The 26,212-nt window shown below is 49.8% G+C and overlaps 2 protein-coding genes across 3 annotated transcripts; both read right to left on the bottom strand.

Moving 5' to 3' along the window:
• Nucleotides 1-1,703: 1,703 nt before the first annotated feature.
• Nucleotides 1,704-17,646, bottom strand: CHST4 (carbohydrate sulfotransferase 4). Of its 2 annotated transcripts, none has more exons than XM_065641304.1 (2): nt 17,574-17,646; nt 1,704-2,850 (listed from the first exon to the last, which is right to left on the bottom strand). In XM_065641304.1, the coding sequence occupies exon 2, from the start codon at nt 2,835-2,837 to the stop codon at nt 1,704-1,706; it is 1,134 nt and encodes a 377-aa protein (XP_065497376.1). In that variant the 5' UTR covers nt 2,838-2,850; nt 17,574-17,646. The 2 variants fall into 2 exon arrangements, with proteins under 2 accessions (XP_065497376.1, XP_065497375.1); XM_065641303.1 differs by lacking the exon at nt 17,574-17,646 and adding an exon at nt 6,681-6,721.
• Nucleotides 14,428-21,943, bottom strand: TAT (tyrosine aminotransferase). Its single transcript, XM_065641302.1, has 11 exons — nt 21,704-21,943; nt 21,421-21,525; nt 20,552-20,619; nt 20,024-20,182; nt 19,710-19,848; nt 19,121-19,173; nt 18,604-18,756; nt 17,574-17,702; nt 17,053-17,136; nt 15,530-15,628; nt 14,428-15,024 (listed from the first exon to the last, which is right to left on the bottom strand). The coding sequence occupies exons 1-11, from the start codon at nt 21,936-21,938 to the stop codon at nt 14,881-14,883; spliced, it is 1,368 nt and encodes a 455-aa protein (XP_065497374.1). The 5' UTR covers nt 21,939-21,943; the 3' UTR covers nt 14,428-14,880.
• Between the last annotated feature and the right edge of the window lie 4,269 nt (nt 21,944-26,212).

The raw sequence follows: 26,212 nt of genomic DNA, 5'->3' as shown, positions 1-26,212 counted from the left end.
GGTTCATGAGCAGGAGACCCGTCACCTCCTGCAGCCAGAAACTCCTGTTCTAGCTTGGGTGGTGGTCGTGCCTCAGCAGCACCAGCACCTCACAATTCAGTGTCGTCTTGTTTAACCAAAACTGCTCTAGAATTCAAAGTGAGAGGCAGAACACATTAAATGGCTGCAATATAAAAAGATCAGGTATTTTTATAATTTTAAGTGACACTAAGAGTGAGTTTGTCTTTTTCAGAGCAATTAGTCAGACATGCAGTACAAATTTCTGAATCTGCATACAGTGCTTTTACTTTTGCGGAACCATGCAAGCACATGTGTAACACTGAGACCCTTTCCATGTGCGCTTGTTTCACGCAGTACACACAGGCACTATGACACAAAGAGCACAGCTTACTCAAGGTTGTCCTCTTTGGTCTGTTCTGAACTGAATGGCACTGCTGTCCACACTCCTGCTTGTGCAGGCACATGGTTCTAGGTCTCCTCAGTCCACTTTTCCATTTACAGGACCTGGAGATGTCACTATATCATACACTTCTGCTTCGGGGCATTCTGGCTCTGCCTTCTCCTCCAATAAAAATACTTGTTTTCTCTACTTTGTCTTACCAAAGACATAGTTACATTCCCTCCGAAACGCTGGAGACAGTTTGGCTTCTCATATTCATAGCAGGTTCCTGTACTATCGGGGAGCATCAGGAGCACCCTTTCCGCAGCTTTGCCTGGAGCAGCAGTATTTGTAAACCTGGAAGGATGTGGCAACATGCATGCCAGAGCTTTGAGTTAAAGACAATTCCAGAGGCAGAAATACTGGGTCTGCAAACTCTTATCTGGAATTTGGGTGTTTCCCATTTGTTTTTCAAGTTAGGCAGCAGACATGGAAATTGATGAATTCTAGCCTTTCATAACTAAAGTTACCAGTGAAGAACCGATTGCATGCACCAGGCTGAAAAGCAACGGACAGGAATACCAGAGTCATTTTTTAAATGTCCCTTTGATTGGTGACTTCTCCATCTTACACTTCATTGGTATTAATCCTCTCAGCTTCTTGAGTCCACTGCCATTAACCTATCTTCCCGGTTCCAGTACTTACACCAATGCAATCTGTGTCCTTATCTTGTCTTTACAGTCTCAACCTTAACATGAATCCTTCTCAGTAACACATGTGGACTGTGAGAACTCCCAGGAGAACAACTATTCTTGTTTTGGAAAGCCAGAAGACAGAATTATTTCAGCTGAAAAATAAATGAACTCGCATAGTCCCAGAAATGGATCCCCATATGCAAACCTAGGAGCTTTTATTTTCAACTATAGCTGGTTTATCCTGTTTTTCCGTTATATAGTAAATGAACACAAACATTTTCCCAACATTGCCACCAAGGCTGGATGCCCAGGCACAAGAATGGAGGAAAACAAAACAAAACAAAACAAAACAAAACAAAAAACAAACCTGGGCTTGAAAACTCAACCATTACAAAAAAAGGATCTTTCCAGAAAGCTTCCAGGAGCCTTGGAGAGTGACCCTGTGCTGCCAAGAAAGCTCTTATGAGTCGGGGTTGCTGTGTTACTTGTCCTTGAACAGCACATTTGTACACACACTCTTACACACATATGCATGCACCTCTGTCCTCCTTTGCTTTAGTAAACAGCTCTCCACTTTGCAGCTTTCAGAGAGTAGGTGCAGACAGCAGCTTTTCAGCCTTGAGAATTTGTTACTCAGAGGAGTTCTGGGCAAACAAAAGATCCAGCGACATATTTTTTTGCTCTTCTTCAGACTGAACGAGCCTGTAGCCCAGCAAGTCCATCGCATCCTTGCACAAATTCTGCACTTTCTCTATTTTCTGGAAGGGAAGGGCCTTCCTCCAGGCCTGGGATACTCTCAGCGCATCTCTGGACCCAATATCAAAGGCCTGTGCTCCCTGTCCCTTGCCATGGGTGATGTTGTGCACCCACTTCTGAAGTTCAGGTGTGAAATGGAGTTCTGCAAACCTGTACATCTGAGCAACCCTTGCTAGCGGGTCTCTGACTATGTCTTCATAGCGAACCAGCAGGTAGCGATCTTTCAGGAAGCTGGGAATGGCTTGGCTGCCTGCCTTGTAAATCTCAGCGTGGCTTTTGCAGATCACTTCCATTGTGTTGTAGGGCCCCATTTCTCCCTTTGTGCCCTGGGACCCCACAACAATGTTACTGTCACGTTTCAGGTTTGCCACTGTATTCTCTCGGGACCTGAACACAGCCCGAGGATCGCGTACCAAGTGAATGATTTTGAGGTTCAGGGACGGATCAGTGAGAAGAGGGTAGAGAACTTTCAGGTCAAAGAACCGAACCTCCTTGATGACAACATGGCTGTAGGTTTTACAGGCTTCCTCCACCTTGCTGAATGGGTACTCACCACAGATTATTCTGCAGTTGCCTGCAGTGATTATGTCACTGCGACTGAACAAGTCACAGGCTGGGGGGGAGCACAATGCTCGGCTTGACTCCCACTGAAATAAATCAGACTTCTTCTTCTGGCTAGACATGTAAGCATCAAATACAGACATGTCACAGAGAAACACCGACCGGACCAGGTCCCGCACCGCCATGCGTAAGACTTCGGCACTGTTCTGGTACATCTTAACCCACACGTGCCACGCAGGCTCCATCAGGTAGAAGACGCTGGGGTGCTGGCTGAAGATTTGTCCAGTGAAGGAAGATCCTGACCGCCAGGAGGAGAGAATGAGGATGTGGACTGGAGAAGGTTTTTCTTCCGTGAGGGCATCGTTGCTGCAGGGTAGAAAGTAGATCAGAAGGAAGAACAGAACCACCAGGATCAGAAGCACCCGCACCCTTCTAGACTTCACCATGGTTGCAAGGGACCTGCAGAGACAGGGGAAGTTCAGCATCACAGCACCATGAAGAAAGCAGAATGTGGTGAATCAGGCTCCTGCCATTCCCCCCCGCACACTAAGGGTTTTGGAAAGCTGCCTCACTACTGGTGATATTGTGACAACCACAGCCCAAGGTGTCTTTAGAAAGGACGTAAACACCACAGGGCTGAAAGTTTTCTGGGACAAAAGCACTGTTTGTCAGTAAGCCATTCTAACGTAGTCCTAGAAGATCACTCAAAAGCTTGTCTGCACTTTTATCAAAGTTTTAAGAGTTAGTTCAGTGTATTGAAATAAGTCAGTGCACACAAACACGTACTCAGTGTACAAAATCCCTGCAGACATTATTCTGGCAATTTTTATGGAGGAAAGATGGAACAGGTTTTGTGGAGAATTCAACAGTTCCACATCATTACTTTTAAGCTCCTGTTTTGACCACTGTTTACAATTATTTTTATGCCAGAATGCTGTAAAAATACAACGTAGGTTTCCATTTCTTTTGCTTATACTCTTTTTGGAATTTCAGGAAACATTTTTTGTCATTCCAGGCAAAAACTCAAACACAAAAGGAAGTCATTTGGCACTGTAATAAATCAAAGGACAACAATATCTCCTCCACCATCAGAACATCAGAGGCAATTTTAGTAGAAAGGCCCATGAGGGTTTATCTCCTCCATCTTTGGGCAGGCAGGCTTAACTAAAACTAACCGCTTTCTTAGCTTAATTCCTTTTTAAAGACTCTCCTCCCTCCAACCACACTCATCATGTAGGCCTTTTATGAGAAGAGGCACAACATGTGTTAGTCCAGCTCAAAGGTCTGCCCAAAGCCTGCTCATTGTTTCTCGCTCTAAACCTCTATTGTGCCTGTTGAGGATGACTTCGCTATTGGAAATTGTCCATTGTGCTGCCTGAGGACAATTCATAGCCTGAGCACCAGCTGGCACAGAAATCTGCGGGAAGTACGTGTCAGGGATGGGATCTGAGGCAGAAAGGATTCCCTTGACTTTTAAAAGTACGTTAAAGTATGTTCTGCGAACTGCTGCTCTCTGTGCGCCCTCCTCTCCTCCCCGGCCGTGCCCTGACCAGGGCTGCCCCTGGGGCCGGCTCCCGGGGCGGCGCAGGCCCCGCAGGGCGCGGGGCGTTCCCCGCCACCGCCGCCAGGATGGGGTTCCGCCGTGCAGTGACACAGGTGGCTCTGGCCAGCACGACTCCTTCACGTGTCACCGGGTGCACTGAAATGAAAACACCTCACTGGTTCTCAGTCGCAGTCAATCCTTACAGGTGCTTCCACAGCCAAACAGGACGGAGCGCAGGGCCGCCAGGGCAGGCTGGAAGTTCTGGACAGAGCAGCAGAGGCCCAGGTCTCTACAGCTTTGTATGCTGCTTTTGTGCAGCCCACGACTGCGCTGAATTCAGGCGGCCGTGCCCACACAGAGCAGCTGCCTCTCTGGTCAGGCAGCAGAGGTACCAAGTGCGCCAAACTGGCCACAGCCCAGACACCGCTTCTGCGCTTGCCATGTTATCTTCTGGGTCCATGGCAATGCATGAATGTTACCAGTCAAGGTTCCCCCAACCTCCTTAGGTCCTGTCCCAATTTCCCTCTGCAGCGAAGCTTTCAGACTAATTTACAAGGAGGTGCCTCCTCCCATGGTTTCAGTTCCTGTAGCACTGATGTTTAGATTTCCAGGTACAGTCACTGCTGCTAACCAACTAGGAATGGTACTCATCTTTCCTTCCAGCACATACGCATACATTGGCTTATTTATCTAATCTACCTGCTGGGCAGTTGTTTTTAGCTTAGGGTTTATAAGGCAGCAACTATAATTTCTCAGAGCCAGGAAAATGCCCAGCCCAACAGAGAAGCCTGGTTGTTGCTACCACAATATGATTTTTATTTTAGTAACGTCTTGCAAGGATGGAGCTGTGCATTTAGTGAGGGACCACATGCTTCTGGTCTCCTGGACAAGAAGCCCACTGATTTTTTTGATTATACAAATGGACTGTAGCGTTCAGGTCTGATGAGGATTCGGGTCAACATTTGCACCAAGCCTAGGAAGAGCTGCAAAGACTGTTGTAAAAATGTCATATATCAGCTTCCTCCTTGAAAATGAATACAGCAGTGTTTACCAAAAGTCCTGGCTTCCAAATGAACTTAGATAATATCACATCTATCCAGCACCATTAATATCATTATTATAACTCCCAACAGAGTTCCTGGACTGTAGCCAGAAGCTCTCACTTGAGAAAAACTCTGTTTAGCAGACACGAACACTGGCACTAAGATACCTAGGCAGATATAAAACCACATAAATTATTATTTCTCTAGAAATCTGTTTGTGAATACTCTGAGTCAAAGAGAATGGATTCAGGGGTTTTGGGAAGAAAGTGTGTGCTTTTATCTTGAATCAAACCAGGGTGGGACGGCTGGATGTTTAAGACGTGTCACAGGGTATGCAGACCATCCTTGTGACTGATCTCGGTGTTTTCCTGAGAAATGGCCTCACGTGAGGCCGCAGCCTCAACAGCTTCTTCACTCTTACACAAGAAGTAGTGACGGTTGTCGCCCTGACCAGCCTGTCCCACAGGGAGAGGAGGACTGAAATTAGTTGTGTGTGTCTGGTGAGGTGGAACAGAGGGGCAGCAGAGGTAGAGGTTCTATCAGAGATTTCCTAGTATGAAAGAAATACTAATTACATAACCTTATTTTTCACCACTGTATCTCTCGATCATGGCAGCTGGGATAAGGTCTTATGCTTAACCATATTTTCCCTACTTCAAACATCAAGAATCACAAGTGATTCAGTTCATTTCATACAGCAAAAGTGAAACATGAGCCCTCACAGAGCTGCAGAGTAGAGATCAGCCCAGAATGACTGAGACAAACTCAGCTGTGGAATAAAAAAGGCGCACAGTTACTGTCTGCTGGCACAGAGATGAGCCAGGATTTGGCTGAGAGCAGAACGAACACGGACAATCTCAAGGCACTAAGGATGAAGAAGAGAAACTACTGGAAAATACGACAGTCCAGTGCCACCACGTTAGAGTCTCCCACAGCACACCTGCAAGAATGCAAAGATTGGGATCTGCCTGTCTGAGCAGCTAGGGTCTCCAAAAACATGAGCAGAGTTTTACGCTTTTCCAGAAACACGTAGGGGTCTTAGAAAAACTTGATCCTGGCAAAGAAAGAGCATTACAGAAAGCAGTAAGCAGCCCCAGGGAGACATACCCACCTGACACATGCTGAGCATGGGTGGGATGTCCCCAGGTACAGGGCTGTTGAACCTGCATGTGTCTGAGGAGTGGGGGACAGTACAGCCCAAAATACCTCATGCTGCACAGGCTGAGTGCTCTGCAAGTCCAGGGAAGCTCTCCAGAGCTGCAAAGATCCCTCACTGCTGTGGTGGCAGAAGTGTAGCAAAGAGGATCTGGTGCCACAGAAGCACCAGACACTGGTCTTCCATGGCACTGATGGTTGCCCATAGTTTTATCAAACTCTTTTTCAATTTGGCTTGATCAGCTTCTGCAGAATTAGAAGCAGCATCTGCCCATTCAGAGGAGAACAGATGGGGTGATTGTCATTAGCAGGAAGTACAGAGAAGGAGCACTGAGAAGACACTCTGGAGAATTAGGACCTACCACCTAAGCCAGACCAACAGCTTCTGCCTGCAGAAGGAATCGTGTAGCAATTACCTGACACCCAAATGTTTACAATATTTTATAAAAATTATCTCCCAGTTCAGGCTCCTGAGCACAAGCAGTGAATACAGTTCTGGGCTCCAGAGCATCCACACCAGATACCAATAAATGGTTGAAAAATCTCACCTTAACAAGGTCTCTTGAAGCACCATCAGACCTAGTTCAAGCAAAGCTGCCCTCACACGTGTACACTGCTGTGTTGTACGCTCCTCCGGGCAGCCACGCAAACAGCTGTGCGTTCACACACTGGCACTCCACCCTCTCATAGACAGATATACCCTGCTCTTACCTATACCCGTGCCTGCCCCCTCCTCTCCCCTTCATTTGTGTATGTCCCGGCTCTAAGATTGACTACTCTGCAGTGCCCGCCTACTTTGACCGGCCTTAAACTAGAGAACTCCACCCTGCACTAGGCAGCAAAGCACAGGAATGGCAGTTTCTTGCAGTGGCACAAATGGTCAAACACTGTTAGTGAAGGAGCTGGGCCAGGAAGTTCATGAAGGAGGCTTAGAGTTGCTTTCATTATAAGTCCCATTGCAAGGTCCCACAGAGATTGCTCTCCATAAAAGGATGAACAGGGATGTCTATGGACTGTCCAAGCAAAGGACGAACAGGAACCCTTGTTGCAAGGGGACCACCTTGCCCACCAGGAGTGCAGAGATGGTGCGTATTCACCTACCATTGCTCTGGCTGGTTGCTGTGTTGTGAGCAGATGCAGATTCACATTAAGTCTTTTTGACTCTTTTCTGTATCTGCCTTGCTTGAGTTAAACATTTAGGGGCTGGGAAAGAAAACTGTATGAAAGGAGAAGCTGTGAAAGGAGCAGCTGGACTTGGCCTGTTAATGATTCACGAGGGTGCTGGAGCTCAGTGGGGCCGTGCCAGGTAAGGCAGTGAAGCAGAGCAGCACTGGGCTCAAGAGAAAAGCACGGCGCCCTGCAACTGTGCAGAGACAATCGCTTTGGATCATTCCTATTCCAGGTCTCATCATGCCTGTCACACCAGCTAGAGAGGTATAGACCTTCTCTTGATGGTGTCCCCTGTCCCCAAGGATCAAACTGAGCTGCTCTGAGGACAAGTGGAGCATAGGAGAGAGCAGAAGCAAAAAATCTGGGCAAGGCTGGTCCTTCCAGCAGGAGGGACAACCTGAATGGGCAGGTCACGTTCCTTTTCACTTGTTGCATTGCAAACAGAGGGTCAAGCCCTGGTAACCCTGGGCTGGGAAACAAGGTGAGAAGCTGGCAGTGGTCCCAGCAGGGCCCTGCAAAGAGAACCATGCAATGTTCTGTGCAACCTGGATTTCAGCTACATGTTCCTATGCCTTGCACTGATGCCCTTTGCAGGAAGGATTACCTGTATGTCACTAAGTATTACAAAGCTAATTTGTAAAGGTCACACCACTTGAGCAGCTCTCTTCCTGAAGCCCTATTCCTCCCTTACCAACAGAGGCACGAACAGAAACGTATCAAAACCACTGTTCCACCTGTATGCACTTTGCCCAAGACATGCTGGTCCTTTGGCACCGGCTTCATGACAGCGTTGAATGCTGCTGTACAGTCCTCTAGTCACAGGCCTGAGCAATTTTTTTCAGTTGCACAGTTCCCAAGTTCTGAGCTTTCCAGAAGGCAGCCTCTGTGGCACGAGTAGTTGCACTGGGAGGAGAACGTACCCTTCTTTGGAGATGAGGCTTGGGAGGACACAATGCATTTCTTGGGACCTGCACATTGTGGAAAGTGAAGGAGGAATCCTCTGCCTCCTGAACAAAGGGCATCATTCACCCTGTATGTCTGACTCATCAGCTTTATGAAGCATATGGCAGTCAGCCTGTGCTCCATGTCTGTCACCCACGTATCACCTGGCCTTGTACACCTTGCCTCCGCCTCACACGATGGCTGATCACATTTCTGCTTTCTGCCCTCCTTCCATGATTAAAGATCTTTTCTGGGGACCGGGGACTAGTGAACCCTGTGAACGGCCCACACAGCCAGACTTTCCATTTCTCATGCCCTGCAGAAGCAAGCAATGTGTGCTGTGCTCAGAGCACGCCTGCCCCAGCACAGCAGCAGCACTAGCGTCAGAGGAACGCACTAGAGGTGACTCCTCAGTGCTGACGCTGGAGAAGACTACCTCCCTGAGGGAGCGTCTGACATTCTGATGAGAGAACAGGCAAGCCTAGAGCAGTGGAACCTGCTCAGCGGAAAGATTTGACCAACCCCCTGCCCCGTCTTCTGCCATCATCTAGAACAGGGGCCCAGGGAAGCGAACGAGAGGGACATTTTCCTCCCTAGGTGCTTCCCTTGCCTGCAGCGGGCTCTGCAGCACATGATTCACCTCTCTGAATGCAGGCGTCCAAAATAAGCTAGTGAGTGATGCCCTAGAAGTTCCTGTTTCTTTCTCTTTGCTGTGGCAAGCGGGTGGTGATGTTTGAGAGTCTGAAGCTGTCTGAAATCAGTTGAGATCAAGCTTGTCTTCACATTTCACAGCACCTAGATTTTTTTCTATTCACTTGTCCAATCATGTTTTAAACTCACAGATACTTTTGGCATCAAAAGTATTGCCTGGCAATGAGAATATGTTTGGCTGCATGTTTTGAGAATTACTTCCACCTGTTTTGAACTGGCATATAAAACCCGTATTTAGTAATACCACCATTTTTTACCAAAAGAGACAATGAGTAATTTCTCCCTATTCACAGTCTAAGCCATACAGGATTTTAGCATCTGCTCTTGTATGCCGTGCAGAATACAATTCGTCCTACGCTGGGCTGATATCTGAAGCAGCTCATGGGAATCGCGCTGCGGAATCTCTCTCTCTTTCCACTGATTGCAGAAGGACCCCGCACCACTAAGTCAGAGGAGGAATATGAACCCTGGAGCCATCTGTCACGTGAAAGATAGATCACAACCCTGTGCGACGTACAGCGGGACTCCGACTGATCAAAGCCCTTCACACGTTCTGCATCCCTGCTGTTTTTCAGTACTTCAACTCGTCTGTCTCATAAGCCCTGCCATTGGGAACACCCTCCTTTGGAGACGGCAATGTTTATTCACTGACAGGATTCCAGGCAGAGATGAGAGGGGGCATTGTCTTCTAAAATTTGAAGGCAAGTTTGCTACCTTGTAATGTCCTGTTTGGCTCAGATCACAGCTTTGACCTTGGAAAAGCATTTGGACTCTCAAACACAAAAACCGATACGCTGCCAGTCTTTCTTGCCTTCCTGGGAGAAAGGCAGATTTAGAAGACTATAAGTCTCTCTCATGTGTCTGTAAATATTTATTTAGAGGGATCAGTTAGTTCCTCGTGTCGCAATTCACCTGAAAGAGGCACATGATGGGATGGCTCACATTTCCTGCACCCCAAAGTTATGACATCAGGGAGCTGCCATAAAAGTCAATGCGGTGACTGTGCCCTGGTGAATCCTTGCCACAGAAAGAAATCTCCTTTTCAAAGCAGAGAAAGTTTATGTGTTTTCCAGCTGGCACCACTGAAACTGTAAAGGAAAAATGGAAGTTTATGGCTCTGCAAGATTGAGTGTGACAGGAACCTACAGTGTGGCTACTCACATAAGGTCCATGCATGATCTACTGTACTGATCACCTGATTTTAAGTACTGCTGCATTTTTGCATTTTGAAACGCACAGGGAAAACCCTGTTCCTTGCAGCAAAGAAACTTAACAGTAATCATAAAAAAAAAAAAGTCACCTGTATGTCAGTGGCTCATCACTTTCGAAGGGATGAAGGGAACAGAGCGGAACTCTGACTTTTGGAAAGAGCTTTTCTGGCAGGGATGCTGTATACAGTCACTCTGGTCGCTTTAGAAAATATCATTTGTAGAGGATGGAAAGGAAATGCAACAGTCAGGCAAGCACCAGAAGCCGTAGGAGCAGAGGTGTAATGTGTATGCTAAATTCCAGTTAGAGCAACTTCCTCCTGAGCCAGAGCGAAACTTGCCCCCTGTGGCTTCCAGAACAAGGAAAGATGATGTGATGTCTATGTGAGACATCTTTCCAAGGGCAGGCTAGTGTGCTCCTGCACTCGTGTTGCTATGGCCTTTCCATTGTGTTTGAGATAAATTTTATAGTTATTATTTTGATTTAGAAGCAGTCTGAGGTAAATAGACTTGTCTAAACTGGCACAGGAGGACCCAAAGTTGCAGCAGCCAAGTGTGAGGATGGTGGCTGACTCCCTCCCTCTGCCACCCTGGTTGCAGCTGCAGTATCTCTGTAAATAGTTCTACAAAAGAGCTAAGTTACCCTTACAAGCAAGGAATTTTTCTGTTGTCATTCAGAAAATGCTCTATGAAACACACTGGACCAGAGAGGTTGGTAAGACCAACAGCAAAGAAGAGAGTGTGATTAATGTATAAAGGCAATATCTAGAAACTGCAAATTTGCAAAACATGTTATAAACTGGGCAACTGAATCTGCATGTGAAAACCTTTACATGTGTGGAAACAAAATCTGAGGTTATGCATAGCAATAGGTTTAAAATATTCTTCAGACGAAGCTATTTTTTCCACTTTCACTGTGGAAAAGGAGAAAAACAAGCAAATAAAAACCAAAAAACCCTCAAACAACGAAAAAGAAGAAGAAAAAAGCCACAACAACAACAAACACAAAACAAACCAAACAACCAAACAACAAACCACAACAAAAAACAACCAACCAGAGGAACAGCAGCGCTAAGTATGAACCGAAGCTGGCACAGTCCACACAATGTACTAGAGCATAGGTGACTCCATGCTAGCAGCAACTACTTCTGTCAGTCATCTGGGAGATGAATCATTCAGACCTATTTACAGCACCTGTTAGCTCTGGCAAGGCTTCAGGGAACGCTGACCCAAGTCACATAAGCTAATGGAAGACAATACATGCCAGCTTTTAGGTGCCTTCCAGCTACTGGAACTCTGCTGAGGCTGTCCTGTCAACAGCAAGACTTTGCCCGTGCTGAGCCTTCCTTCTTCTCCAGAGCTCCTCTACCCTTTCACAGTCTGGTTTGAAAAAAATCCCTCCCACTCACCTCAAGAAGGTATTTTGTTCCAGCCCACTGCTGCCTCCTCTTCTTCCACCCACAGTATCTCCCTGGCCACTTCTCCTCCTCGTACGAGCCTATCCATGCCTCCCTTTGCCATGCACCAAGTATTTCCTTCCTCCAGCCCTCATGGATAATGCCACCAGCGAAGGTCAACTCATCTGGCCTCTGGCAGGCCTGCATGTCCCTGGAAAGCGAGGTTAGGTGCCAGCCCTCACCTACAAAGCAGCTTTGCACAGACAGCTTTCCCTGGGGCCCTCCGCCCGCTCCCAAGCGATGATCGAGTCTCACCTGAGGTCCCTGGCAGGCTGGGCTTCCCTGACCATCCAGACCGCCTTCCTGCCACCCTCTGGCTACGTGCTAGTGGAGAGCGGGCAGGCTCAGACAGGGTCTCAAGGCCAAGAGCCACAGCCCCACGGCAGGAAGACATCCAGGGACTGTTCTAGGCTGCAGCCCTTCGGGGGAGTCGAGGCTGCCGGGAGAGAGCGGGCGAGGCCAGGGCCAGAGCTGCCCCCAGGCTCCTGAGGCACCTGGTGGCCTCGCTGCTGGCAGGTGTGGCCTGGCCCAGCCTGCCCACAGCGCCTCAGTTTGCCCTGCTGGGTTGGGCCCTGTTGCCAGCCCCTTTGGAGGGTGAGGAGTTGTGCGTTTCACCTGCATTTGCCTGTGAGCTGAGAAATTCCTTTCCCAAGGAAAGCACTAGGCAGGAGGTTGCCTCACTGCCTAGGTGCCCTCGTCTGGGGTAGGTCACCCCACTCCTAAACACGGCCAGTCCAGACAGTGCAGGGAAGAGGAGAAGCACACTGCAAGCCTGCTTCGAGGTCCCTTCCAATCCCTAACATTCTGTGATTCTGTGATTCAGGGTATGCAGCTGGAGCTCCCCAGCTGAAACAGGGAGGATGGCTGCAGATCAGCCATAAAGGCACTATAGGGGTTCTGCCAGACCACTGCAAACCTTGTCGGAACATCTGAGGAAGAGCAGCTCCAGACCTGTGTCTTGGCTTCTTCCCTGGTCTGTGCTGAAGGGGCTTTCTTTGGCACAGAGAACCTCCGAACACCAGCTTAGGCTAGTTTGTATGGCTGCCAGGGTTCTCTGGGCTACACCCACACTGTGACGCCGAGCATCTGTTAGTACAACACCTGAAAAATTATGTTAGCACGTTCATAGTTCATGCAATAGCTACTTTGCTATTGCAGCAGGGAAAAGCTAGGTGTGGTCAAAACGCAGTATTATGTTGGCAAAAGACGGCAATAGAGGATGTGGCCTTGAGAAATCTAAATATCTTGAGGTTTATTAACTATATATATGCTTATATCTCTGGCTCTCTTAGTGTCCCTGGCCAAATGCTGGTGGCCTAAGAAGAAACAGAACGCTGTTAATCATTGCAGAATATTTGTATGTTAACAGACATTTCTGACGGAAGTCTGAAAGGAAGGGTCCATGAAGGGAGAGTCATCTGAAACCAGGAGCTTTCTCTAAAACCAGGAACTATTAATTAGTAATGGGAATTAAAGCCACAGAACACAAGACACTGGGAGAAGAGTTCAAGGAGACAGATGAAACTCCACAGCTGTAGTAGATGCAAGATAGTGTAACAATGCATCAATGTCATGCTGTAAAGATCTCCTGGCCCAACAGACCCCTCACACACCACCCTACTTATTATTTGTCAATGTTTTATCTAAAGCAGCTCAGGTTATTTAGCTCTATTTGGAAGTCTAATGGCATAAAATCTCTGAAGCCATCTACCATTCACCCATAGCCCCAGCTTCTCCATCTTTCTTTTTGCCCTGGGATTGTTTTCTTTAAGGGGAAAGGATGTAGCAGGGACACTCAGCCGATGTGTTCACAGCCTTTTCATACACTGCTTTCTCATATAGATAACTTTCCTCTAATGGAGTACTGGTACCCAGACTTTGTTCTGGGCAGGGGAAAGGGAGGCAATGAGATGTTTACAGAACCCAGCAAGGCATCTAAGAGGGCGTCATCTAGAGCTAGCTCACTTTTCCTGTGAGTGGGGAGGCAGGGTTACCTGTGGATCCCGATTCTGCAGGAGGACAGGTGAAGAGAGTTGCAGGTGACGATGCAGGGCACTCCGTAAGTCGCCCCACTGTCAGCTGTAGAAATGGCTCCTTGAGCAGCTCACCAGAACAGGTGCTCCAATGGGCACTATCTCCTCGTGACTGCACAGGCACTCCTCTTTCCACAAAATGAGCAGACACCAGGCCACCAGTTTCTTATTACTCACGGAGCTTTATCAGTAACCTTGCCACTTCTGACATGTCACAAACACCCCACACAGCAAGCATTTCATGGGGTGCCACTCCCTTCCTCACTGCTGCACCAGGAAACAGCTACTGCCCCAGCCTGAGCACCAGAACCAGGCACGGCTGGCTCGGGAGCAGGGGCAGCGCCTGCCCACAGCAGTGGGCACAGCACCCGCTGCTCTGCCAGGGGCTGGGGGTCCTGTGAAGGCCAAGGGGCATCTGCAGCCAGAAGAAGGGCCGGGCCAGCGCAACGAGACTCCTGGGGCATCAGCAGGGCAGGAGCGACCAGCTCCGGTCTGTGCCGGGCCCATCCTGCCCTCAGGGCCTGGCGGGTACCTTTGGGGCTGGGAGGCACCAGCACCCTGTCCCGCAGGGACAGGGCAGGCCCCGGGCAGCCAGCTGAAGGCAGAGCAAGCCTGGGCCACTGCAGCACCGTGCGCTGAGCAACAGTGACCCGCAGAGTGACCACGCCAGACCAGCTGCAACAGGAACACAGTGCAGACACTCAACATGTCAGAATGTTTATTAATAAAAAAAAAGTCACAATAACTTAGTCCCTTTGTCACACAAAGGGTTTGGTATAAAGAGTTCTGGCCTCCTAAGGTAACACAGGTCAGTGAGAGGTGGGTACTTTTCTCTTGTCCTCCGAGACAGCGGCCTTCTCCTGTCCCCAGGGGGATGCGCAGCCTGCACAGGAGCTGCTGGCCCCATGGGGCCTGGCACAGGAGCAGCATGTGCCCCTGCCTGCAGCTGGGTCACAGGCAGTGGGGACCAACACAGGGTGCAAATGCAGAGCACACGGAGACCACAGGCACTGGATGCCAGAGGGTGTGCAAGCTGCAGTGGAGGAGGAGAGAGAAGTGGCTGCTTCTTCCCAGAGTGCTGAGGGGCCTATGGTGCACAAAGAGGGATGCAGCAGGACAGCAGCTGCTTGCAGGCAGGGGCTGTGGGGCTGGCTAGAAGCAGACCCGCCTGGCTGGCTGCTGCCTCACACGAGGTCTAGCCTGGCAGAGGCAGGAGGCTAGCTGTGGCTACTTGTCACACTCCAGATCCTGGGCCCCCTCAGCACCCTGATAGTGCATCTCACAGAACTCCTGAATGCGGCTGCAGGCCTCCAAGATCATCTCCTCAGGCACAGTGATCACCACACGGAAAAAGTTTGGGTACTCAAAGCACTGAAAGGAGAAAGGATGAAGCTGACATTACCTAGGACAAGTGCTGTAGTTTCACAGCCCTGCCCTGGGGTCACATGTTGTGTCAGCAAGTGAAGATGGCCAGGGTAGGACAGACTGGAGGACAGCAGGGCTGGGCTCTTGCTCCCTTAGATTGTTTTTCTGTTCCAAGCAAATGTCTCGTCTCCATCTCTGTAGACCCTTACAAAGGGTGACAGGACTCTGTACTGACTACACAGAACCCAGGGAATGGGCTGTAGGGAGCTAGGAGAGGGCTGGAGAGTATCCAAGGTCCATGGACACTGCACACACAACTCCCAGCAGGTAACCAGAGCTAAAGGCTCCAAACCCCTGTGCTTCCCTCCCGGTGCTTTGGCTCCAAACCCCTGTGCTTCCCTCCCGGTGCTTTGGCTCCAAACCCCTGTGCTTCCCTCCCGGTGCTTTGGCTCCAAACCCCTGTGCTTCCCTCCCGGTGCTTTGGCTCCACGGCTCCCGGTGCCAGGCTCACCGTGGCTGGCAAGCAGAACACAGACTGCTCCGAGATGAGTCGCTCAGTGAACTCCACATCATTTTCAAACTCGGGGAAATGCTCCATCTCGATCTCAACCTGCAATGGAGGGATGTAACATGGCAACCAAGGGCACCAAAATTATCTGCAGTGGCCCTGCTTATCCACATGCAGCTGTCTACCCTCAATTTTTGCTCACGATTTGGGCTGACTGGAATGTAAGACACAAACGGAAACATATACATGAAAACTGGGGCTTCTTTAAGAAGTATTCGTTGACTACCTAAAGCTGGAATTTTAGTTTAGTAAAAAAGCTGATGACAAAGATACAGTAACTAATTAGAAGTGAAAAGGAATAAATAAGATATTGAAAAATAGGTCGAGAGAGAACTCTAGTCCATATGCATTAATAATTATGTCATGCAAGAAATCCATACAGTAAGAAAACGACAAACTGATGTTTTGATTTAAAAAAAAAATGCAAGGTCTAGAATATCACAAACAAAATAAACCATTCTAGGATGATATAATTGGTAAAATGACATGGAAATGCTGAAACGTTCAATAAATGTTTCTGGTCTGTATTTGGAAAGAAGGAGGCTGTCCCTTTATCACATAAGGACAGTGATATCCTGGCCATTTGTTTAGAACCAAAGATTATTTTAAGCATCTCATGAAACTATCCTTAAGCCAGGGGAGAGATAGTTTGCATGCAGAAGCTGTGAAAGATCCAGTGGTAGAAAAGTTTTACCAGATGATTTAATTTGAAGTAAGTGCTCAGATACTGCAGAAATACAATAGGTGTGAAAGCTGTGCCTCTACACAAAGAGCATAAGCAGAATGACTTTTGTACCTCTGGGTAAGATTGGAAACAGGGTCAACTGATAAAGAATTATCTATAGAACATGAACGAGATCGATATTGCCATTTTCTCCAGTTGTGGGTGCACATTTTTAAAAGCTGAAGAAAAACTGGAGACAGTATGAGACAAAAAAAAAAAAGATTAAAAATGTGTTAAACTTAAGAGACTTAGATGTCTCACTTGAGCTTGTTGAAATTAAAAAGGAAATTTCACCACATCATAAAAAGTTAAAAAAACAACAGCTATGGGAGAAGGCAGAAAAAGAGGCAACAGCATAGGCAGAAGACAGACATGCTAGTAGGAAGAAGGCTGTATCTTCAGCAGGAGGTATGATAATCTGACTTGTGGTGTGGGGGACTTCCCATTGCCAGCAGGCTAAAATCCAGGTAAAACAACATTGTCTTGCAAAGTACGAGTCATTAAGTACTGTGCAGGAGCAAGTGGGTGAAATGTACCAGCCTCTGCCACGTGAGAAGTGCACAACACATTCTGGCTTTCTAAAGTGACCAAAGGATGCAGCTTGCACACCGGGCACTGTGGAAATGCATGGTCACTGAGACCTGGTGCCAAGCGCCAATCTGAAACCATTGACAAGCACTGGCAACAAGACCTGCTGTGAGTGTCGATGATCTAGAAATGGCGTGTCTCTCTCCACACTTACCATGAGGTACATGGCTCCAGCAGGACGGACAGGCTGGAGGCCAGGGATAGCTGATAAAGCAGCATAACAAAGGTCAGCATTGGACTGAAAAGCAGAAAGGAAAAGTTTCAAAACAGGAGAAATTCCAGGAAGTGGCTCAGTGAATGGAAGCCAAGCTCTGGACCAGACTATAAACAGGTTTGCCCACTGCAAATAAAGGGACGATGAATGCAAACAGAATGGGTGATCATGGCCTTGAGTACAGCAGTGTGACTGAGCTGAGTTCAGCAAGTCAGTGCCAAACATCCCGACCCAGGGTCACCAGCTCCAGCTGCAGGGCTGGGCTGCCTGAAACCTATCACAGCCAATATTTCTGCCCCAGTTACCAAGACTTCTGCTGGAACTGGATTTGTTGGGCTCTCCTCATCACAGACAGAACTGCACCTTGAAGCAGGGTGGGGAGGGATGACGAGCTAGAGAGATACGACTCCCTCCAAACAATCAATGAAGAACACTGTGCTGACCTGTTACAGCCTGTTTACCTTGAGGATACTGAGGGTGTTGTGGTAGAACTCAGGGGGTGTTCGGTGCAAAATACGTTCCAGTGCTCCTTGGACAATGGTACAGGGTCCTAGGATCCTTTGACTCAGTCTTACAAGGCCATCCCTGATCTGAAAAAACATGGCGATATTTGCAGGTCAGACTGTGCTTCCCTGCAGGAAGGGACAGCTCCAAGGCCTACTTTATTTCTACAGCTGTTTGCACCCCTCCCTTCAGTGAGCATGTAGAGTAACAGTGAACGTTTGCTTCACTGTATGCCAGGTATTTGCAGACTATTTACAGTGCCATTCTCTGTTCCTCAGTTGCAGATTGTAATGCCAACAGAGACAGCCTTTGGAGCTTCCCAGTCTGCCTCAAACCAGGCTGGAATATAGCTAACACAAATAAAGCCAAAGCTGTTCCAAATACTGCTTCGCATTTCCCTTAGGTTTGGGCCCACAATCAACACTTTCAAAGCCAGGTAGGGACAATCAACATTAGCTCTTCCGCTAAAGAGACGAGGTCTCCTTCGTCTGCAGAAAGCCCTCTAGGTGGAAAGGTCACTGCAGTAGATGGTTGTTCTTGTTAGCATAGCTGAACAGCCAGGTAAAGCACTTGCAGCACTGCAAGGTGCTTTGTACTTACTTTAAAGCAAAGCCATATAAGAACACATGGAGACCACACATGGACTCCACATGCTGGATAAGCCATGCAATACTTTCAGTGCACACTGGAGCTATTTGAGAAGAGAAGGAATTATAAATACACAAAAAGGACAAGAAATATATGAATGAGCAGCGGGACAAGGAGTGTGTTACAGTGTAGATGTGGGTAGGCAGCCATGTATAGGGGTAGATGGAGTAAGGAAGGGACATTAAAATCCTAGAGGTGCAGAAATGGATGTAAGCAATTGGTTGACACCCATATGACAGCAAAAAGCAGTACATGCCTGTATCAGTTAAAGCCCTAGTGATCTACACACTGAGACACTGCAGGTCTGTTGCCATGACAGTAACACTCAACAGTTCTCACCTCATTACCAAAGATGTCTCTCCTGTCATGAATTAGGATCCAGCCCATCCGCCAGCCAGGGACTAGCCACCGCTTTGCCAAGCCACCACAGGACAAGATTGGCACGTTGGTGCTGAGAGTTGCAATGGGTTCGTATTTGCAGTCAGCAAACACCTGTGACAGAAGGCAGTGTTAGGGCTGTCCCTGACTCTTATTGTGAGAACTGTGGTAGTGTGCATGAGGCACAAGAAGAAGGGAGGCAGGGAAGTGATAGGAAATTGATGGTGAAAGCTCCCAGCTTCAAGGTATGAACATGGTTAAGTGCACTCACATGAAAGCGAGCTGTTGGGAATAAGAAAGGAGTTGGACATGAGAGGTACCCCCAGGACTGCACACCAGAGGACTGGGAGCTCCAGACATGGACCCAGGCACAGTACAGGAGTGGAGCTGTTGGTGACCCTGCTGCCATGGCCAAAGGGCAAGTGCATCAGAAAGGACAGACAGCACAGGCGTGCAAAGAACTGCAACTGACACTCACCATGTCTCCGTAGATCTCATCAGCAAGGATGGGCACGCACTGTCTAGACGCCACTGTGGGAGAGAAGGCATTCAGCCTGGCCAGCCTGCATCTGCCATGCAAGCAGACTTGCCCTTTGCTGCAGGGCTTGGCCAGGCTCTGAGGGAAGCACTGTCCCAGGGTAGAGAGTCCCTGTCTTCCTCCTACAGGCTGTTCATTCAGAGAGCTCAGTCACTGGAGATCCCTGCCCTGGCTGAGCCTGGTTCTGCTCTCACTTGTGTGGGCAGGCAGCACAGCCCTCCCACTGACAGGCCAGGGCTCAGGAAGCACGGGACTCACTGTGAACACTCTCCCTCTACAGAGCAAGAGTGGAGAAATAAGCAGTCCAAGGCACACAGAGCATTTGGGGAAGAGCAAGACACATGCTCTGCATATACTTGCCCACATAAGGCAATACCTTCACACTGAGCAAGCCCTGCTTCCTGGGCTGGAGTCAGCCATGAGAAGAGAAGCAAAGCCCTGGGCTGTGGTGCTGCAGTGATAGAGACATTGGAAATATGGTCAGACACTAGACTGCAACCATGCCACAGATGCACACGGGTGGGCTTACCTGCCAGGATCTTCTGGAGGTGGCTCTTGCTGAACACAGAGCCACAGGGGTTCGATGGGTTGTTCACAATGAGGCAAGCTGTCTTCTCATCCACCAGAGACTCCAAGTGCTCCAAATCAATTTCCCAGGACTTTTCTGGCTAGTGAAGAGAAGAGGAAGTAACACCTGATGAACTGGGCTTGCCACACAGGGTGGGGTGTGACAGGGTGCCCAGGGTTGCTCAGGTCATCTTCACCCACTTCCCAGGCAGGGCCAGGGTATTTCTGAGAAGCAGAAATGTCAGAGCTGCTGCTTCCAGGCCTGCCATCACTTACCAAGAGGTTGTAGAGTTTGACCTCAATCCCCATAGACAATGCCAGAGTCTTGTAGAGGGAGAAGCCGGGCCGTGGCACCAGGATGTTCTGGCCAGGGTTGGCCAGCACTGCCAAGGCAAGCTCTATGGCCTGGCTGCAGCCACTTGTTAAGATGACATCCTGCAAAGAGCACATGGGAGTCAGCAGAAAGCACAGGCACTCTGAGGTGCCCCAGCCACATGGGAGTGACATAATGCCCAGGCTCTGCCAGGTAAGAGCTTCTCAGCCAGAAAGAGAAATGCAGAGCCTGACTGAAGATGTTAAACCTCCAACAGCTGGGGAGCTCAGCCTCCTCCTGAGGAGGGTGCAGGAGAAGGGCTTGGGGCAGGGGATGAGAGCAGCAGGAGGCCGCTGAGGGACAAGGCCATGGACTGTCCACAGCCCACGTCCCACAGCCAGGCAGGGGAGGGAGCCGGGGCAGGTGTGGCGTGGCAGGGGGCAGCAGCACCGCTGCGCTGCCATGGGAGGGCCTGTGCTGGGCACCGGTACCTGGGCCTCCAGTGGTGCCTCTGGGCAGCTGTAGTGGGTGGCCACCGCTTCCCGGCACGACTGGTAGCCTGGGGAAAGAGGAGCCAAACATGCAAGGGAGGTTTTTTACAGACTGTTTCTCTTTTCTTGGCAGCACAAGGCTCACAGCTGCCACCCAGCCAGGGGAAGCGCATTTGACAGTGACACAGTCCCAGCGTGGCGGTCCTGCCTCAGGCCAAGCGCTGTGCATGCCCGAGGCTGGGCCAGGCGGGCCAAGTGCAGGGGTAGGCCCTGGGCAGGGCGGCGGGCTCCAGCCCCAGCATGTCCTGGGCACAGAATTGACAGGAGCAGGACATGGGGTCGCCAGGGAGCTGCTCTGACCCTGCAGGAAGCCAAGTGCTCTCACACAGCCTTCAGCGTCCAGTGATGGCACAGGAGCAGCCCTCCCTGTCACCACGGGGAGTGCACTGTGAGGTGGGTGTGAGCTACGGTCAGTACCTGCTTTTTGCACCAACTGCAAACCAGGCTCATATTGTCTGTGAAGTCAGGAAGCCCAAGGGGAATCCTGGTCAAAGCAAACCAGAAAGGAACTTGGCTGGAACCCATGGCAGGGATACACAATCCTGAGCCCATCTGGGTGCCTGAAACCCTGCCTGCTCTAGTGGCCGCTGGGAGGTGAACATGGCTTCTGCAGGAGGCTCTGGACCTCAAACAGATCATGCAGAAAGGGCACTCAGGTCTACATGGAGGATGCACATGCTTGTGTGCTCACGGGACTATTGGTGAGGGCAGCTGCAGGAAAGATGACCGTAGGCTCCGTATACCTGCGGTGCTGTAGGAGCTGGCACACGCCTTCATCCTATTCTCTCAGGAAAGCTTTGTCAACTTACCAACAGATGGAGCATAGCCATTGTAACGTCCCGAGTCCAAAACCTCCTTCACAGCCCGTGTGACCTCATCATTTGTGGGAAGGTTTCCAAAGACCGTCGGGTCTCCTTTTCAAAGATTGAAAAATAGTAAAGTTCTCACTGATCTGTGACAGGCACAGAGCTGTGTGGTTGTCTGGCCTATCCCTGGGTGTTTGCACAAGCTTTGTGCTTCAGAGCCCTGCAATCTGCCAGCCACACAGTCGACCCCACTGCCTGGAGGCTTCAGCCACAGCACTATGCTCACCTAAGGACAAGGAGATCATAGCTTTCTTTGGGTTGGGCTCCACCTTCATGGTGTCTACGATGGCTCGGACAGGATTGAAAGTCTTCTTTGACGTTTCAGAAGCCCTGACAGCCCATCTTGGCTTCCGGCCCTTCACCTTCCCCAGTGATATGCTGTTCCCATTGGTCTTGAGATGAACATCCAGCACAGGGGCATGATCTCCATGGCCATCCACTTGGATCAGGTATGAGTCCATCCTGAGAGCTGTCAGTGTGAGGTGGATTTCCTGGGCTTAGTTAACGCATGACAAACAAGGGTTCTGCCCATTTGGGGACACAGCCTATAACTCTCCAAAAGTAAAACTTCCAAAAGCTACAGACCCTACCTACTGCCTAAAGGACAACCCAGTCAGCAGAAGCAACTAAGGACATATTCAGGCCCAGGATGAAGTGAAACTCCACACGTAAGTGAGAAAGATAAAGACACCTCTGTGCTAGCTGCACCACTGCCTAGCATGGACTTGCTGCGCTGAGGAGGAGCAGCCCTGCTAAAGCCAGCAGGCTGTTGTAGTCACTGCTGGACTGCAGATTCAGTCTTCCACTGACTTCTGTCACCTCCTCCTCCCCACCACCTCTCAACTTGCACACCTCAAGCTGCAACCACAAGGATCAGCCCACTATGTGTGTTCACATCTGGAACGTCCCCTCAGTCTGCAGACAGAAATGCAGCACAGTTTAAATCAAATCTAAATGCTAAAAAGGTAGTTCTGGTCCAACGTTATCAGGACGCGCTGGGCAGTGGCAGGGTATAGGTTACAGACTCTTGCCTCTGTCAGCAGAGCAACACATCTGCTGGCCTAGATTAAAAGGCAGTGCTTAGAAAATGGAGCCAGGCTGGTATGGCCACGAGGGAAATCAGGGAGGTCGCAGTGCCCCAGGCAAAGGGCCTGCAGTCCTACCCAAGGCTGGGTAACAAGCAAGGCAAGGCAGAGCAACAGCTGCCTTCTAGTCCCCAAAGCATGCAAAAAAGTGACTTACACACACCAGCACGTATAGCCAAAGCACAAGCCAGGCCCAGCCAGCAAAGGCCTGACTTACGAACTGCTGCTGACTCGGCTCTCCACCTGCAGAAGGTTAGAGACACGGCAGGCAGAGACCTCCTGAGCCACCAAGCCCATTCTTGCTGATACTGGCACACTATCATGTAATCCTGCCATAAACTGCTTACGCTTTCCGTCCTGCCCTATTTCTCTGCTCCACTGAAAGGCAATTCAGTGAACAGTGGCCTTTTCTTATGGTAGTTACTTAGCCCTGTGTTTGCAGATGATCACAACACAGCTACTCGTTCCTTGCTGCAGTGACTGAACTGCAAGGGTTGTCACATTGCACGGATCAGGCAGGATTTCCCATCCGAACAAATCTCTCACTGCTTCACTGAAGTTTGCACCTAGAGATGCCCCATGCTGCTGCAGTTACTCTGCCAGCAGTACCTCATTAACCTATTTAAAGCAACTCAGGCTGATCTAAGGGGGTCACAAAGCAAGACTTCATCTTCTCTGCTGCTAATACTTTCTGGGTTTCCTTTCTATCACCTTCCCACCACCCTGCAATACAGTTCTCATGCACAGGGGAGAAGCAGACCCAGCCACAATGGATGCCTTCAATGTAGCAGTCCAGGAAGACCTCTCTACTTCTCCCCCTAAAAGAAGCCAGGTACCAGAGCATAGTACTTTACCTTCTACAGCACAGAGAGGGAAACACCAACAAGCTTGGCGGCCCAGTCCCTACTTTTCATCCAGGACAAATCCACTTGCGAAGAAGTTCCTGCCAAATCTTGCTCATGAAATAAGCCCCAAAACTGGGCGTTGGGACTGAATCGTTTAGCCATTGGCTCACAGAGAGGGCTGCTCTCCCCACCCAAAACTATCCTCTCCTCCTCATTGCAACTGTGTTCACTTCAAACACCTGGAACATTCCTGCCCATTAACTCTTTCTGGGGGCAGCCCGCAGAGGGACACAGCTTGGCTTCCCAGCGGTCCTGGGCTGACATCCTTTTGCACCGCTTCCCTCAGTCCTCAAGGACTGGGAGGGGGAAATCTGCGCAGAGACCAGCCCTAGCACCTTACAACACACCAAGAGTGGATTGATGGACCGCAAAGCCTGCAGAATGCATCAGTCTGTCCTGATCTCAAAGGCTCTGGGCTCACAGTGCACCAGCTCAGAAAGGACCATTTTTGGCATCACAACAATCTGAGACATGTTCCTCTGCAGGCTGAAGGGAGGCAAGCACTTCCCCAGGTGGTGTGTTGGAGGCACCAGGACCTGAAGGGTTAAAGGAAGCTCAAGTTGCCATGGGTCTGGGTTTTTTTCTTTTTTTTTCTTGATTGCTGCAAGGCCCAAGCAAACTCATAGTTTTGGCAGCAAACAGAAATGATGCAATTCCTCCCTCTGTGACGGTACTGCAAAGTACAAATGACACCATTCCCAGAAGGCTCTGTGATGCTAAGTGATGTGAAATCTATGCCTTCCTGTCCCTTGGCTCCTGCAGGCCTGGGATAAACAAGAGAGGCATCTGCACCCTCCCTCTCTTCCAAGGGCTGCTCCATGTCTTCCCTTACTGCCTTGGCAGCAAATGGCCGGAGATCAGAGTTGCTCAGGGACAGGAGGGATCCTGCTAATCTTCCTGCAAACAAACTACTGACACCTTCATTGCAGAGGCCAGTGGTCACTGTGAATTTTGTCCGTTTACACCCACTCCCGCATGAGAGGAGAAAGGGCCACTTATGGTCAATCCATGCTCACAACGCTGCCAGCAATGAGGCTGCCCCTCCCCAGGGCAAGCAGCAGCCCTGTCCTCAGCACTGGGGCTGGGGTGATGCTGCTGAAGTCATGAGCTGGTGTTGACCACAGTGCTGCGATGGGCACGGCAGAGGCCACTATGGGGCCAGGGACTGGGAGCTGGAGAGAGGGGCTGGGAGGGAGTCGGTGCAGCCAGTGGGTCCGGCCAGGGTCCCCAGGCCCACAGCACCCACCCCCCGGGGACTTTGGACAAGGAGCAGCACCTTTCAAAAACACTTCACAGAGAAACATCTTGTATTGAAGCTGCTTGAACTCTCTTCTGCTGAGAGCTGCACGTTTCCAGACTATTTTCTTTCTTCTTTTCAGTGAAGCCTGACATGAGCAACCTTCAGAAGTTAATGCAGTGCCTCTCCAAGTACCTTTGGGTTATTTTCTCACTTCCCCCAGCTGGGACCATCTCCTGCCACACAGCAGCCCTGCCAGGGTTAATGTGGCATTGGGAGGCCTCAAGGACGATGCTGCATGTTCTGTCTAGCAACAGCCCTGAAGATGATGCAACCAGAGCTCTACCCATAATACTGCGCACAGCAGTGGGGTTCAGGGGAGGGCATGGTGGGAGCCGCTGCCAAGAGAAAAAAATGTGGCTCTGGAGACATAGGCAGACACAGTTACATAAGGCTGAGAAGCTAGACAGAAGCGAACGGAGGACAGTAGTGTCTGACAAGGTCAGTGGCTTTCTCCTGCTTTACTATGCCTTTCTCCTCTCTTGGCATGACTCCAGTCCTTCTCTGGGTGCTCTCACATGGCATCTGCAGCACCCCACCTTGTGGTGCACAGACCCTCCCAGGGCTGAAACATGAGCACATAGCTCAGCACTTCACATTCCATAAATACGGCCAGGCCACCCCTTGTACGGGGCGGTGACAGAGGTGGCCCTACCCTGCAGGAGGCAGTTCTGCCAGCAAGGCAGCGGGCTGTCCTGGCTCAGGACCCCTGTGCCCCACCAGCCCTGACGAGTGTCCCTCCTGCAGTTTGCCCCTGCATCTCAGCAGTTCTCTCCCACAGGTATCTTAGAACCAGGGTTGGAACAGACCACAAGGATCATGTGGTCCAAACGAGCTGGCCCAGCACCCTGACCAGCTAAATCTTAAAAGTGTCCAATGTAGGGGAATCCACCACTTCCCTGGGGAGATTATTCCAATGGCTGATTGTTCTCATCACGAAAAATTTCCCTCTTTTGTCCAACCGGAGTCTCCCCAGGAGTAACTTGTACCCAGTACCCCTCATCTTTTCCACGTGTCTCCTTGTAAAAAAGGAGTCTCCATCTTCTTTGTAGCCACTCTTTAAATACTGGAGCGTGGTGATGAGGTCTCCCCTAAACCTTCTTTTCTCAAGGCTAAAAAAGCCCAGTTCTTTCAGCCTTTCCTCATATGGCAACGTCCCAGTCCTTTGATCATCTTGGTGGCCCTTCTCTGCACCCTCTCCAGCCTGTCCACATATTTTTTGTATAGCGGGGACCAAAACTGAACACAGTATTCCAGGTATGGCCTGACAAGCACTGAGTAGAGTGATAATGACCTTTGTCTCTGCTGCTGATGCCCTGGCTGATGCAGGCCAGCATCCCGTCAGCTGCCTTTGCCACAGCAGCCACTGGTCACTCGTATTGAGCTTTTTGTCCACCAGAACCCCCAGGTCCTCTTCCACAGAGCTGCTCCCCAGACAGGCAGATCCT

The sequence above is a fragment of the Caloenas nicobarica genome, chromosome 9, assembly GCF_036013445.1.
Source record: "Caloenas nicobarica isolate bCalNic1 chromosome 9, bCalNic1.hap1, whole genome shotgun sequence".
NCBI classification, from domain to species: domain Eukaryota; kingdom Metazoa; phylum Chordata; class Aves; order Columbiformes; family Columbidae; genus Caloenas; species Caloenas nicobarica.
Note: the sequence above shows the minus strand (reverse complement) of the source record. Positions and strands in the feature narration are given on the sequence as shown.